Source organism: Malus sylvestris, chromosome 15 (assembly GCF_916048215.2).
Source record: "Malus sylvestris chromosome 15, drMalSylv7.2, whole genome shotgun sequence".
Lineage (NCBI taxonomy): Eukaryota > Viridiplantae > Streptophyta > Magnoliopsida > Rosales > Rosaceae > Malus > Malus sylvestris.
Genome location: NC_062274.1, coordinates 19,520,296 through 19,536,072, shown reverse-complemented (window position 1 = coordinate 19,536,072; position 15,777 = coordinate 19,520,296). Strand labels below are relative to the sequence as shown.

Genomic DNA, 15,777 nt, shown 5'->3' with positions numbered 1-15,777 from the left:
TATATTGGACCCCCAAGTTTAATAGGGCCTGTGGGGATTTAGTAGGCCCATTTTTGACAGAGGCTTCTCCAACCCAATTCGTTCCCTTACCAGACTTTCGCTGCGGCAGCAAACTAGCGAGTTATGGAAGGAAATGACTCGCCCGATATGTCGACGGTATCGCGTCATCGTTTCGGGGACGACTCGGAAGAACCGGCCTTCTCCGTCTCCGTCATCGAGAACATGAAGGAAGAGTACGGGCTCTTCGTGTGGCCCTGCAGCTTAGTCCTGGCGGAGTATGTTTGGCAACAGAGATTGCGCTTTTCCGGAGCTAGCGTAGTCGAGGTAGTACTGTTAATCTTAATCTTGTTTTAGTAATTAATTAATTAATCATTTCTGGTTTAGTTTGCAGCTTGGCGCTGGAACTTCCTTGCCCGGTCTGGTTGCCGCCAGAGTTGGTGCTGACGTCACTCTCACTGATGATTCGAGTAGATTGGAGGTATTGAAATTCCAATCGCATTGGCTGTTTTCTTAATTTTGATTACTTGCTAATACATAATTAGTGTCTAATTTTTTTGATTTGCTTGAAAGCTCAATGTACTTTTTACGATGGTTAGAAAGTATTGGGCTCGAAGGTGTGTCTTGCGATTTAAATTGAGGGAGGATTGGATCATCAGAAAGCTTTTAATCGAACGGGAGAGAGGGAGAGGGGGGATTTGCAATTTTTAATGCGTTTAAGGTCCTATTTTTGCGAAAATAGTTTAGTGTTTTCATTTGTGCTTAAAAGTTCATCCGAAATCATTTCTGTTTTTCGTCAATTTTGATTGTTTTATTTCAGAAGTATGATTATCGTTATGAACTGCGTGTATTGATCTCGATTGAACCCTCAAATTGATAAAGAATCCTCGTTTTCTTTACTACCTTAGTGAACTAGACCAGACTTTGTTGTCTTGAATCTGCAGGTGCTGGACAACATGAGAAGAGTGCTTGACTTTAATAAACTTGAGTGCAAGGTAATCGCCATCAACAGGCTAATCGCCGATTCTTGTTTGCACATCACCTGATTAGATGATGTTAATCTTGTCTCACTTCAATTTTCCAGGTAATGGGATTGACATGGGGAGCTTGGGATGCATCAACGTTCAGCTTACACCCCAAATTCATTCTCGGGGCTGATGTATTATATGATGCTACTGGTAGGATTTTAATCGACTTTAACTTTTATGTTTCACAATTTGTTTTTTCTTTGTTTTTTTCATTTCACATGCCCCTCTATCACTGAACTTAAGCTAAATTAGGATTTAATTCTCCTTGGTAAGCCTTTGATGACCTCTTTGCCACCGTGACATTTCTGCTCCAAAATTCTCCGGGGTCAGTCTTCATAACAACATACCATAATCGAAGGTATTTCACCTGCGTGTGCTTCTAATGCTGTTCTAACTTTATAACATGTGCGCTTGTAGTATGCAGATAGCGCTGTAAATGACTCTCTTTCACTTTTATTACTCTTTGAAAGCACTTCTTGTAACATGCAGCGGGCATCGTCTTATTGAATTCTTGATGGTCAAATGGGGATTGAAGTGCTTGAAGCTTCTTGACGCCTTTTCGTTTATGCCATCCTACAAGGCATCCGGGCTACGTGGCAACCTTCAACTGGCAGAGATCGCTCTGGATAGCGAACAGGCTGAGACAACGGTTTTGCATTAGCATTTTTGGGAGTTTGTGGTAATTCTGCCACTCTTGCTTGCATTGTAAGTTTAGTCCAGTTGACCTGTACGACCATTCTGTAATGAGCATCGTATGTTCATCTCATTAATGAAAAGGGTTGAAATACACCGATTTCATGCATTGTCCGGAGACTACTTTAAGTTTCAGACAAGAAAATGCGTCGCCCTTCAACTGAGTACTTCGTATAAATAGTACGATTTTTGTTACAATTTATAACAGAATTTTGTTGTAACAAGATCCTTTCAAACATTATGAAACGCAGCACACGAACAATTTTCTTCACAAATCTTTCAAAACTCGAAAGTTAATGATAGAGAACCACCTACTTGATGGATTTCCCAGTTCTCATGTTTATACAATCGGCTACAACTAAGCTTGGCGGCCCTCGTTTAATTTACTACCCTGCAGTCTTTCCTGATCTCTTGTCCACCATTAAGGTTGCTCATCTTTATCATAGACATCACGAAAGCATCTGAGAACGCTTGGTTTGAGGAAGCAAACTTAGTAACCAAACCTTTAGTCCGTGGAATACTGACCAGAGCTTGGTCCGAAGAAAACAAGCTCTTTCCTTGGAGGATCAACTTGAAGTATGTATTATCAAAAATTGTAGAAGAAGAATCCATTGTGGCACCGGCATTCCTCGGTCTGTTCTTGATGGGACACGTATTCCTCAAACTTGCAGCAAAGTATGGGCGCAGTGTTGGATCAACGTCGCGTGTGGCATTGAAGTTGTAAATTCTGTTTTGGAACGATGAGCAGTGGGCGAACCCTAGAGTGTGCCCTCCTGCAGATGCATCCGAAGTTACTCTCTTTCGTTTCTTCTTCGATAACAGCAAAAATGTTGAGATTAGTTTACCTGAAAGAGCCACCAGGTCATTCAAGGACAGACCTCTCTGAAAGAAGCTCTGCTGCAGTTGAGATATGTTGAAGGTTGGACCCGGCAGTTGCACGCTTTCACTAGCCTTTGATGTTCTTCCATCTTTTCTTCCTTTCGGCACGGCCCAATTCGGACCTCCGGACTGTAGCATTGATAACACAGTCAGAAAGTACAAAAAGAGTATACAGCTATGTTGTTTTACTTTCGGGAAATATGTATAAAGAGGACCGTGAATTATATACGGTATATGACTTATTTGAAAATACTTTTTAAATAATTGAAAATGCTTTTAGAGAAAATATTTTTAGGTTTCAAAAGCATTTAAGTCCTTTCAGCAAGAAGCACATAAGCACTTAAAATGGTTTTCCAGAATTCACTTATATTTTTATTTAGGATTATTCCAAAAATGTTGTTCTAAAAAACGCTTTCAATCATTTTAAAAACATTTCTAAATGAGCTCCTATTGTCTATATAGTGTGTCTAGTAGTTTTGTTTTTGATTAAAAGCTTGTAAGCGGTTCTGTTTCTCATATTATGCAACAGAATCTCCCTAGTTTCGACAATCTTACTTGCACAACAGCATCCCTTGCTGCCAAAGCCAAGATATCAGCACATGAAACAACACCAGGGCAGGAAGCCTCCACTTGTTTCTTTGCATTGTCAATGACATAAAACGCATGCAGAGAAATATTTGGTGGCCCATCTTTCTCTGCTTTGTTGCCTCTGGTGGAGTCCAACAGCACAGATGCATCACAGCCCTGCAAACAAAAACAAATACTTTTGAGTTAACTCAATCAACTAATCAATGTGTTTACGCTTTCGAAACAGCTTGTACCAAAAAAATATTTATTTACCCTTATGAAACAGTCGTGGAAGTGCATCCGGAGCAGAGCAGCAGGGACAGTTCCGTCGTTGGCTTTCCCCTTCTTGACGGCATTAGAAACAATTTGCTCGACATTGGGACAGCTCTTGTCGTAGTAATTCAAGCTCAGTGCGTTTGTCACTGCGGAAAATACCAAAAGGACGATGAAGATTGAGCTCAATAATGCAGGATTGAAAGCCATCCTGAGAGATTAGAACAACTTTCTTGCTTAACCCTGCGTAATTTAAGCGTGGGACATAAAAATGGATTAGGGATGGTATTTATAGAGAGGGAGAGAGAGAGAGAGAGAGAGAGGGGCTGTTACTGATATGATGGTGGCCCTAAATAATGAATCAGTTAAGTAAGTATGTCTAATTAAGAAGTAATTATGGAGGCAAAGGCACCTCACTACAAGACAATTGCCATCACATCTTTCTTCTGCACCTTTAAACCTCGACTAAAATGTTCAACGACATCCAAGTTCGAATCTCTGTTTTCCTACCGATCAAAACATATCGCAAAACATGGTTTGTCTATTTTTACGAATCAATTACCATCATCTTGTAAAGTGAATTCAATAATTTTATTGATTTCAAGGTGTTAATGATCAAACATGGCACATGATTATTGACTTTTAATGCAATGAGTTAATTATGAGGTTAAATAATTTAAACACACGAAGAAAAAAAAACCAGAAGATTCTCAAGAACAAAAGCAAAGAGGAGATTCCGCAATGGAAAAATTGTTCCAATCCAACAATTAAAACAAACATTCTCCAATTTAAAAATCAAATAAAACTCTTCTGCATGGTTTGGTAGGTACTCCTAATCCTTTTTATTTCTTTTTTAAAACCTGCATGCATCAGCATGCTACACCAAACAGTTATTCTCAATTCATCAACTCATTATTTTTCTTCTGTAACCTCACGAATCCGCATTCAAACACGTATCACGGGTTTTCGGGTCGATCCAGAATATCTGGTCCGTGCTTCGGTCTCGTTTTAAATAATTTTGCCTATTTAACAGGAAAAAAATAAGGAATGTGTGAAGTGGTTAGGGTTGAGACATCAAAAGTCGTCATGTCTGGGAGAGTCAATTAGCTTGCGTTCAAAGTCTCCAGCTTCATTAGTTATGTTTGAGACATGATTAACTAACTTTAGTTCAACCCAACAACCTTGTATCTCAATTCTGTTTAGTTATTCTGAAATAATTCTGGATGATTTAGGTGAGCGTTGGATCACTTAGCTAACCTAATTTTAGCAATCTGGGAAATTGAAAAAATAATGGATAAATAATTTCCCAGAAATGTTGTTGCATTGGATTGGGTTTGGATTGTAATTCTGGGACTTAATGGTCGGTAGAAATCCCAACAACTTCACCCAAACGAGAGATGGGAATATAATACCATCCAAATTGGTTAGGGTTTATCTGTTTGGTGGGTTTAGTTTAGTGCCAGTCCGACGCAATGCACGCATGTCAAAATTAATTAATAGTAAGTAAACCGGCACATTCTGTTTTTTGCGTAGCAGTCTAGCAGGTAGCAAGGCCTTTCTAAAATAGCAAACGTAATCATACAATTGACTATCGACCAGATAAAAAAAAAATCATACAATTGACTAAACCGACAACTTTTTTTTTTTTTTGGGAACAAAGATGAAATTTTATTAGCAACTCCACAAACTTACAGTTTACAATACAAAGACCCAAAGACAAATAAGCACAAGCAAAAGTGGACCTGCCAAGCTAACAAAAAAGGAGTCCAAACCATGAACAAACCAGAAGAAACCCGAGAATTCTATTGCCAGCGGCTCCGCAAAAGTGCATCTCGACCAGCCAAGCAGCGCCACGCCTATCGTATCATCCTGCTGCGAGCAACTCTCCGATCGTAGCCACAAAGTGAAACATGCATGTGGGAGTCCACGAGCAACGCTGCCAATAAAGATAGAAAGAAAATGGTGGTGTTATGAACAACAAGCCGGTAGGAACACCGGAACTCTATACACCCCTTCGATGTGCAATAACAAATTGCGGTAATGACTGACTGCAGATCGAAGTGGATATGGTCTAGGAGAAGGGACGCCGATGGGGTGTAAAGAATAAGCCAAATCAAAATGGAGAGCAGGGGAAAAACAGCAAAAGGAAAGAAGGGAGAAAGCAAAGAGAAAAAGGAAAGGACTACCACCGACCTTGGCCGTAGCTAGGGTTGGCGGCTGTAGAATTAAAAACACCCACGCAATAGGTGAAAAGAGCTCTCAGGTAAAGAGAAAGTCTCTCACAGGAAGAAAAAAATCTGAGGATGACAACTGTTTCTTTGCAAAGCTGGAAACTGTTTTTTCATAAATTTTTTAAGAAACAGTTGTTGGTTCTATCAAACTTCAACTTATTTATGATATTGTCATCATCCAAATTTCAACTTGAATCACTATTCATCGGTAAAACAAAGCAAACTCATTTGACTCTTAAAACAAAGCACTTACAAAGCTTCAAAAACCCTTAATTCGTTCTGCTACAATGAAATATACTGATAGTAAATACGTATGTAGTATATCTTTTCACTGTGGTTTCGTAGATGATCAATTTATATACAATTACGTTGTGCTTCCGATCAATTTGCTAAATATGTATTATTGCTTAACAGGTTTTGACATCCTTCCAGATAATAACAACATTGGTTAATGGACACAACTAGAGGTGGGAAATTTTGCCATAAACCGATTTATCGACCGAACCATACCTGTCGGTTCATAATGGTATGATATAGTTTTGGCATTTTTTCATAATCAATTAGCATTTTACTGAACCGACAATTAATGGCATGATTTTAGTAATTGATTTTGTATGCCGGCAGTATGACATACCTACCAATATATATATAGTTATTTTTGGTATTTTTTACATGCTTGACTCCTCAGTTTTAGGGTTTAGAAAATAAATGACTCCTTAGTTTTAGGGTTTAAAAAATATATGTATATGAATATGATTCATGCCATAATAAATATAGAAAATATTGTTAACAAAATTGATAGCATGATGATTACTAATACTATATATACACATATATATATATATATATGATTTTGAATGTATATGTGTTGCTTATGTTTAGGATAATCAACCGTTAGTGCACAACATGGATTAACCCAAAATGAACCATGTTTATACCATACTTAGGGCATCCGTATTTAGATCTAGTACAAATACTCGGGGGACTTAAATGTAATTATGTAATAAAGGAAGGGGCAAATATGTAATAAGTGAGGAGCCCTTATTCTATAAAAAGACTCCTCACCCTCACAATTGGAAGAGACTAATTCTTAGGCCTAACCCCTCATCCTCTCAGAGCTCTCACTCTCATAGTTAGAGCTCTCTCTCTCCCTCAGAAATACAATATCAATGTGGACGTAGCCCAAATCTTGGGGTGAATCACGATACATCTTGCGTTATTTACTTTCTTGCAGATTCACGGTCAGATTTACGTTGTTCCAAGACCTCCGGTTTTGTGCATCAACATTTGGCGCCGTCTGTGGGAATCGACATGAAAAGCTATGTCGGTTCTCTCTCAATTTTTCACCTTCGCCATGAATCTGCAGAACCCAGAACCTCCCTGGGCTTTTCCAGAAAACACCCACAAACACAAAGCCATCATGTCATCCCCTCTCTCTTTCTCATCTTTCTCTCGGTCTCTGCCCATAAAAGAGTCCCAAAGATTCCCCTTTTTCTACTTTTTAAAGGTCTTCATTCTTTTTTCTGCAGCAGTTTTGCTTTCTTCTTCCCCACTTACGAAGCTGCAAAGAAGAACATAATCCGCGATTCAATGTTGAATTAATCCAATTATGTGATTAACCTTGCGATTCAGCATTTGCGTTCGCAAATGATGTCTCTGAGGCCAGTTCCTGAAGATCAAGGAGGATCTTCTTCCCATTTCAGAAAATCCCCGCAACCTACGTCTTTGTTTCTCTCTCCCTCCGTCGTTGAGAAGCAGCTGCAGCCATGGCGGAGTGCTGAAGGAAAATAATGAGATTTATGTGGGATTTCTAGTGACTAGCATGCATATACAAGTCAAAATTCATATACATACGCAACGGAATCATGTTATCACATAATATCAAAGCTATAGTCATGCAAATCCCCTTCAAGAAGCATAAGTTTATATAAGATGCATCAAAACATTTTATTGAAGAACAAAGTGTAGGAGTAGATTTATACCTCTTGATCTAGACTTGAGACCAAGGATAGACCACCTCCAAGCCCTTTGTTGTTGGAACTCCTTGAGCCTAGCCTCCCTCCTTGCTTCCTCCACTTTGCTAGAATGAGTGCTCCTTGGTTCTCCTTTAGTCTCCAAGATTGAAGACCTCTAAAGATCCACACCCACTAATGTAGTGAGATGAATGGAGGAATAACCAAAGGGAGATAAGATGATTAGCTAAGACTCCCCTTTGGTGGCCGGCCTATTGTGTTTGAGAGAGAGATGTTTTCTCCTTTTGTTAAATCAACACACAAAAAACCTAATGAAACTTTTCACTATAAAGTTCCTTTTATAACACAAAGAAACAAGTCAACAACTTGACTTTCTCTCTCCCTCTCTTTGGCCGGCCCTTTGTGTTTTGTTTTGGGCTTTGGGCTTTTATCATTTCAAGTCATCATATGCTTGAATAAAAGCCCAATGGGTTTAGGCTCAATGGGCCCAAATAAACCCGAACTTTTCTTTAAGCCCAAAACGATCTTTTATCGCTTTTATGATTTCTTTAGACTTTCTAATTAATCACAACACTTAATTAATCCAATTAATTATTTCCATCATCCATTAGTTGTCTCACTACAAAAGTGTATCGGTGTACAATCATTTTAGGTTCTAATTAGCAAGGCAGTGAGGTGATTGACACCAATCCAATTGATTATATTTAATCCAATCACTTAGTGAATTAAAACTTACTTTTAATTCTCCTTCTTCTTTGACGACTACTTATTTAATCATCTAGAAGAACTCACAAGCCATGAGTGACACTAACCATATATCATGGCTACCCAAGCTAATGTAGAATTTGTTCGGAGAACCTATTCAGTTGGAATTACAATGTAATTCGATCATTCTCTAAAACAATACTCTCAATCACACTATTAGGGTATGGATATTAGGGCTGGGTTCGGTTCTTATCGGTTCGGTTTTTTTCCAAAACCGAAACCAAACCGAAATTTCGGTTCGGCCCAAATTTTTTTCGGTTTTTTTCGGTTCGGTTTTTTTGGTTCGGTTTCGGTTTTTTTTTTATTTATTTATTTTTTCCTCCAAAAAATGCACATTATTCTTTTCGGTCTCGTTCAACAATGGCGCATTTTTCCCTTCAGTCTTGTTCATCAATGTCGTGTCCTGCACTTCAAACTTGTTTACGCTTAACGAAGCATTTTTCTCTTCAGCCTCGTTCAACAAAGTCGCATTTTTCTGTTCAATCTCTTTCATCACAGGCCATTGTTGCTCTTCAATCTTTTTTTCGCTCAATTCAGCATTTTCGTCTTCAGTCTTGTTTAACAATGGCATATTTTGCTCAACAGTCCCGTTCAGCAATGATGCAGTATTTCCTTCAGTCTTGTCCAACAATGGCGCATTTTTATCTTCAGTCTCTTTCATTAATGGCCATTGTTGCTCTTCAACCTTGCTTTCGCTCAACGTAGCATTTTGCTCTTCAACCTTGCTTTCGCTCAACACCACCTCTGTCTTGTTCATCATCATCTGTCTCATTCTCCTTCCTCTGCATCCCGCTAACAAGTGAATTAGTCCCAGAAAAGCTAGAAGCCTATGCACAAATGTAGTTAATATCAGCCATCTAGATTGCTTTGGAAATGGTAAAATAAGTAACCATATTCAGGTTAAAACTTAAAACCAATTGAAGAAGCTGTGCTAAACACGTCACAAAGAATCTGTGCTATTGAGTAAAATAAGTAACCATATTTCTGCTGCTCGTTCAGAAGCACATCAAACAACCATGTTTGTTATATATTAACCATGTTTCTGAGTTCTGACCCTTTAGTTTGTTTATTCACATCAATTTTCCCACTTAAATTTTCACAAGCCATTTCATTATTTTGTCCCTCCCTCACCTCCAAAATCTTCCTCTCCGCTTCCATTTTAAATTTACTACCAGATGGATTAAACTAGTTATTCACAATCTCAGACACAACAAACAACAAGTAATCTGCAGCAACTCATAGTCTAAATCTAATAGTCATAAAGCTACACTTGCATAACCAAATCCAGGCTTCAGCAGCAGCATACCCAAAACAAATTAATCAAACCGTATGTACTCTCACAAATTAATCAAACCTCAACTAATAGTCTAATAGTGTTCATAAATGAAGTTACCTAACCAAATCCAGCATACCCAAAACAAATTGCAAAACCATGAAATTTAGAAGCTACAGATCAAATTCATCAGAAGTTCAGAACCAACGAAATTGAAAAAAAAAAATCTGCAAAACGCATCATGGGGTGAGAGACTAACCTTGCAAAGGAGGGGATTTGTGGGTCGACACTTGAGCCTTGAACCGGCGAGAGAAAGTCGACGGCGAGTGAGAGGGATAAGAGAAAGATCGCTGAGAGACGGCGACGGGGATGGGTGCTGGAGACGGCGACGGCGAGTGAGAGGAAGGGTTGCTGCAGGGTCTGCACGCTCGCAGCCATGGGGATCGGTGCTAGAGCTTGAGGGAGGACTGAGAGAGAAGAGGGGACGAGAGAGAGAAGAGGGAGAAATTGGAGGCATGGAGGAAGTCTGGAGGTGTGGCTGCGCAGAGAGAGATGAGGGGAATGACAAATAGAAAAAGTGTGGCTGCTAGGGTTTTATTGATTTGATTATAAAAATTAAAAAAAATCCCAAAATCCAGGGGGCGTGAAGAGGGTTCGAACCCATGCGCTCCACCAGCTTGGAAAGTTTCACTAACCAACTTCACAACAAGTTCTGTTTTGTTATAATTGTATGACTAAACTATTTATAAACATTGCAAAAAAATAATTAAATATATATATCGGTTCGGTTTTCGAACCTCAAAAACTGAAACCGAACTGGGCAGATTCGGTTCGGTTCGGTTTGAAAGTTTCGGTTCGGTTTTTTTTTCGGTTCGGTTTTTTTCGACTTCGGTCCGGTTTGGTTTTCGGTTTTTTTCGGTTTTCGGTTTTTTGAACCCACCCCTAATGGATATATTATGTCAAACCCCTAATGTGATTATTCCATGTTATATGATTCAATTGAGTCGTATAGGAACGCTTTCCTTTATTACGCTCGATACTTCAGCCGAAGATTCCCGAATCATATCTTAGAGTATTCAACCTCTCATAACGAGGATTAGAGATCCCTTGTTGCGCATTCACTTGCCTCCATGGCTAAGTGGCTTAACCCCAACTATGCCGTGGACACCTGCGGATGGAGTGAGTTTGACATAATCAAAGATCAAGGACCTAACCACAAGACAACTATGATGCCTCAGGTCATATGACTACTTACATTATTCCAACCATTAGAGTTACTTGCTTGACATGTGAGTAGACCTTCATGCAAGTACTCTCGTTCGATTGTGTTCAGTGAACTCATTCCCTTAATGAGCACCTACATACCTGTCTTAGTGTCACTATACGAATGGGATGAGACTTTCCATCCTTCCAATTGAAGGGGACATAGTATGTATTGGTCTTTGCATTGTCAGTATCCCTCTGACAATCATATGACCAGGAACCTTTTTGGACATGATGGTTATGTGAAGAAGGTCTCTGTAGTCTAACATCATTAGATTATTTCTTCCATCGATCCATTGTCCATGGATTCACTATTTAGGACATATATCGTTTATTGAGATAGTCCTAATTAGTATCTTTGCCTTTTGATGTATAAGAGTCATCTATACATACATTCATTGTCCTGAAAGATTTCTTCCAAAGATTGACTTTTAAGGCACATTTCCAACAATCTCCCACTTGCACTAAAGTCAATCACTAGTGTATCTCATAGATGCTAGTTGAGTGAACTTATGCTCGTAGGTTAACTTGGTTATGTATTAATCCTTTTTATTTAAAAGGGATTTACTTATCAAATGTTTCTAAAACATTTGATGATGTCTCTTTCTTGTGTTCAAATACTTTGATGAGACCTTGATTCCATAGCTTGAGCTATCGCCCCATTACGTCGTAGTGTCCAACTAACGACCTTATGGTTTGGATTCAATCATTGGTTCTATAAGAACCCCTTCTATTCAAAACACCTTTTGAAGCAGTTTCTAAAACAATATATCGCCATATATTTCGTTTGTATACTTTATACATACTTTGCTCCAACCTTGAGACTGTTGTAATACAATACTAACAATACATTCATATGATTAGTACTTCATCCATTATGAAGTTCCATTTGTTAAAATGAGTTATTTTCACTTTGGTTAATAACCTAAGTGAATGCACGCTTCCAGAGTTATACTCTGATGTTCCTTTCTTAAAGGCAATAATACTCTATCAGTTGCTATGGTTCTGATCCTGGGCTATAGTAATATCTTAAAGTGACAACCCCTGTGGTTTTTCACCTTTGGATATCATCTCACAAGTCCATACATGTGTCCCTTTTGTGATTTTATGACACATTCATTATAAGGGTTATGAAAGTGATTTTCTATCATATAGGAAAACACCTTCTCAAATCTTCAACATTTGAGATTTAATTTCCCCATTAAACATTCTTGAGATAGCCTTGCTATATCATTAAGTCCAATTTCAAGTCTATACTTCAAAATTGACCGTGTCACAATTTTGTCATTTTTAGTAACATCTATGTTTTATCAAGTCTATCAAATAGACTTTATTCATATCTTGTTGCTCAAAATATGACATCACTCCCACTGGCCTTGTTGTAACTTAGCATTCATTCAAAATTTAACACTTACATTTTCTTGATTTGAATGCATATTGCTCCCACTAACTTGTCTTGGATCTATTGACAATCATTGAGATCCATTAGCTTATTTGATGATGTCTCAACAATTTTGGTGCTATCAACAACTCTGGCTAACACAAGTTATTTAAACGAACATACACAAAAGAATTCCTTCTCAAGTAATTCCATTTGAAATGTGTGACTTGTTTTATCAAGTCTATTCATTTAAATTATATGGTGTCATACACCATACTTCAAGTTTTAGTCATACTAAGACCTTTAATGTAGTCATATAAGAATTATCCAAGTCTTTAGTGGAAGCATGGCTCATACTAAGGATATAGAAACTCAACCATTCCTTCTAGGTGGTTGATATAATTCTTTATCAAAACTACATAGAGCGTTATAGTTACAAGAGGTGCCGAATTTGGATTGTCTTGTTGTTAAACCATATGTTGTGACTCATTTTGAAACTATTCCCTTTTGTTTCATCAATTTGTCCATATGCTTTGTTATTAGCTTGTTCTCATAAAAGAGAATGATGGACAACTCCCAACATATAACCATTTTATGCTAGGTTGACGAAACCAACATTCATAGACTATTCTTTAGAATGTTTACACAACATAGAATTTTAACGTTTTGAAGAGCTTGAGTCTTTTAACAATTAAAATTACAAACTCTTAATAATAGTGAAGTACTATTATTAATTAGACAACTATAAACCAATCATATTCAAGTTTATATCCTTTTCTCACCTCCCACTATTTCTCATGACTTTAATGAGAAATCACTTCATACATTCAAAATGTATAAACGTGGAGTATACGGGTAGAGGACATTGTGGAGTAGCTTTAAAACCTTTCAAGCTCATTTGTTTCAATCTCCACTAAGTCGATGTCTTGCTATTAAGTGACTAAAGTCTTTAAACATTTCATAGATTTAGACACATCATTCTTGGTTTAATCACTAACACACTTGACATTTTAAAACAATTTTAAGAATGCCCAATTAGTTGTTCAAAACTACTAATTGAATCAAAAGTGATCTTGATTATTGTGGTTAAGTGATAACCATATAAGAAACGTTTTTCTTTATTATTTATATCATTATAATGTGATCTTCCTTTTCTTCAAGAAAGGAATCTCTAGACCCTTTTCTTCAAGAAAGGAATCTCTAGACCCTTTTCAATTCATATAGAACTCATATGTAGATAATTGGAACCAAATCTAAAGATTCATTGTATCCTTCTATGTCCTACACGTGAGATCTATCCATAATTGATAAGTCTAAAGTTTGGATATCGCATTACATAAGTGATATAAATCTTGTATCTCAACTAGGATACAACAAGACAATATTCAATTCATAACACTACTTCGAGGAAATAGTATAGTAGAAGGCATTCATCACATTACATTGATATGATAATTCAAACATTCATAATGTTTAATACAAAAAGAATTAGCTCTATACATTTAGAGACTAAGTATATACCTTCATTTAGGCACCAATAGTGGTCTTCCATCATATGAAGCCACATAATAAGTTCTTAACAAAATAAGAAAGTTTAAAGACTATCTTTAAGTGCCTAACAAACTTCCTAAGTAGTTAGAAAAAATGTGGTGGCCGAACCCTTCTCCAACCTTTTCCTTGCTTGTTCATCTTTTACTTGGCTCCTCCACCTATATACAATTATATAAGTGATTAGCTCTTTATATCAAATATAAATATTTAGAAGATCTAACAATTAGAATTGAAGATAAGAACATAAACCATACCTTGTGGCTTGTCCTTTAGAGTTGCAAGGTATAACCTGCAATTCCTCTTCCAATGCCCCTCCTTTCCACAGTGGTGGCAAGTCCCCTTGGGCTCCTTTGATTCTTTTTGCTCACTCCTCCTTGCGGCTTAGGAGTGGGTGACTTCTTCTCCTTCCCTTTGCCTTTGCCTTGCAGCTTGGCCTTGGAAGATGATGGCTTGTTGTAGGCTACTGCAGCAGTCCTTACAACGTTCTCTTTCTTCATAGTCTTCTCAGCGGTTACTAACATGTTTAGTAACTTAGAGATAGTACTATCCACCTTGTTCATATTGTAGTTCATGACGAACTGCGAGAACGAATCATAAAGAGAAGCCAAGATGAAGTCCTGGGCCAATTCCCCGTCAAGTGGAGTACCTAGGTTTTCCAATTGTTCAATGAGTCCAATCATCTTCAGTACATGTTGATGCACTGGAGCTCCCTTGACCATCTTGATCTTCACAAGTTCACTGATAGTGCTAAAGCGACAGTTGCGCGTCCCTTCACCATATAACTCCGTAAGATGGAGTATAATGGAAGACGCACTGTCCATGCCCTCGTGCTGTCTCTGCAACTCCTCATTCATGGAAGCTAACAGATAGCACTTGGCTTGTGTATCATCCTCAACGTGCTTGTCATACTTAGCACGTTCATCCTCAGTGGCCTCAGGGCCAAGAGGTATGTGAGGTGGAGCCTTGTCTAGTACGTAAACAATCTTCTCTAAGGTTAGGAGAATCTTGACATTACGATACCACGATGGGAATTTGTGCCCCTCTAGGCAATGTTTGTCGAGTATTTTCGCGAGTGTGCTTCCAACCATATCTAAATACATAAACAATAAAATAAATTAGTTTTATTATTGATTAAGTCAAACGATTCGGGTCTTTAAACCGAATGACACCACCCACCATTTTTGGCAAATTCCATATCCCTCAAGATGGAATCCGGGAGATTTCAAAGAAAGCTCCTAGCGGGTTATGGGAGGCTCACTATTACCAAGTCCACCTCACGATGATACGATGTCGGCTAGCAAAAATAATAATGAGATGGTACAATTACCCATTCACAACAACCTCTTGTGATTACCCATCTATTTGGCCTCTAGAGAACAATGCCTCACAATGATATGATGTTGGCACCATTTCTCTTAGTTAAGTTTTGTCCCACCATGCCGGTTTAGATAGGGGTCCAAGTATGACCTCACGATGATACGATGTTGGCCACACTAGTTGCCTACCTTAACCACATCAAATGTTTAAATAGACTCCTCCTGAGGATAAGCACGCATTTTGCACTTCCCCATGATAGGGTGAAGGCGGTGTACGAGTCATAAACGATTGGAGCCTACCATGGTGGAAGGCCACGAAGAAGTGTTCAATAGCACCTCTCCGTTTTCAACTTAATATTGTATGTTGGTTGAGGGATTTTAAGGTCTCATCATTTTTATTTATTTAATCACATTAAAATAAATTGTGTCCTATTATAACTACTAGTCCAAAGTTAATGAAATAGTAGCATATGATATACCCACTATTCGTTTTCATAAAACAAATCAATATCAAAACATTTTTCAAAATATTGGAGATATATATAACTACTAATTGTGTTCATTATAGTTTAGTAGCATATGATACT

The 15,777-nt window shown here is 37.9% G+C and overlaps 2 protein-coding genes and 1 pseudogene across 2 annotated transcripts; 1 reads left to right on the top strand and 2 right to left on the bottom strand.

Moving 5' to 3' along the window:
* Positions 1-5: 5 nt before the first annotated feature.
* LOC126604903 (uncharacterized) lies at positions 6-1,827 on the top strand. The gene is made up of 6 exons (XM_050272228.1): positions 6-324; positions 392-478; positions 942-992; positions 1,082-1,175; positions 1,299-1,383; positions 1,515-1,827. The coding sequence occupies exons 1-6, from the start codon at positions 124-126 to the stop codon at positions 1,684-1,686; spliced, it is 690 nt and encodes a 229-aa protein (XP_050128185.1). The 5' UTR covers positions 6-123; the 3' UTR covers positions 1,687-1,827.
* Positions 1,828-1,869: 42 nt separating this feature from the next.
* On the bottom strand, positions 1,870-3,744 carry LOC126604902 (peroxidase 64-like). Its single transcript, XM_050272227.1, has 4 exons — positions 3,438-3,744; positions 3,153-3,341; positions 2,564-2,726; positions 1,870-2,491 (listed from the first exon to the last, which is right to left on the bottom strand). Exons 1-4 carry the CDS (start codon positions 3,645-3,647, stop codon positions 2,097-2,099), a joined length of 957 nt encoding a protein of 318 aa, XP_050128184.1. The 5' UTR covers positions 3,648-3,744; the 3' UTR covers positions 1,870-2,096.
* A 3,259-nt stretch (positions 3,745-7,003) lies between these two features.
* LOC126602773 (uncharacterized) lies at positions 7,004-10,228 on the bottom strand (annotated as a pseudogene).
* Positions 10,229-15,777: the final 5,549 nt, after the last annotated feature.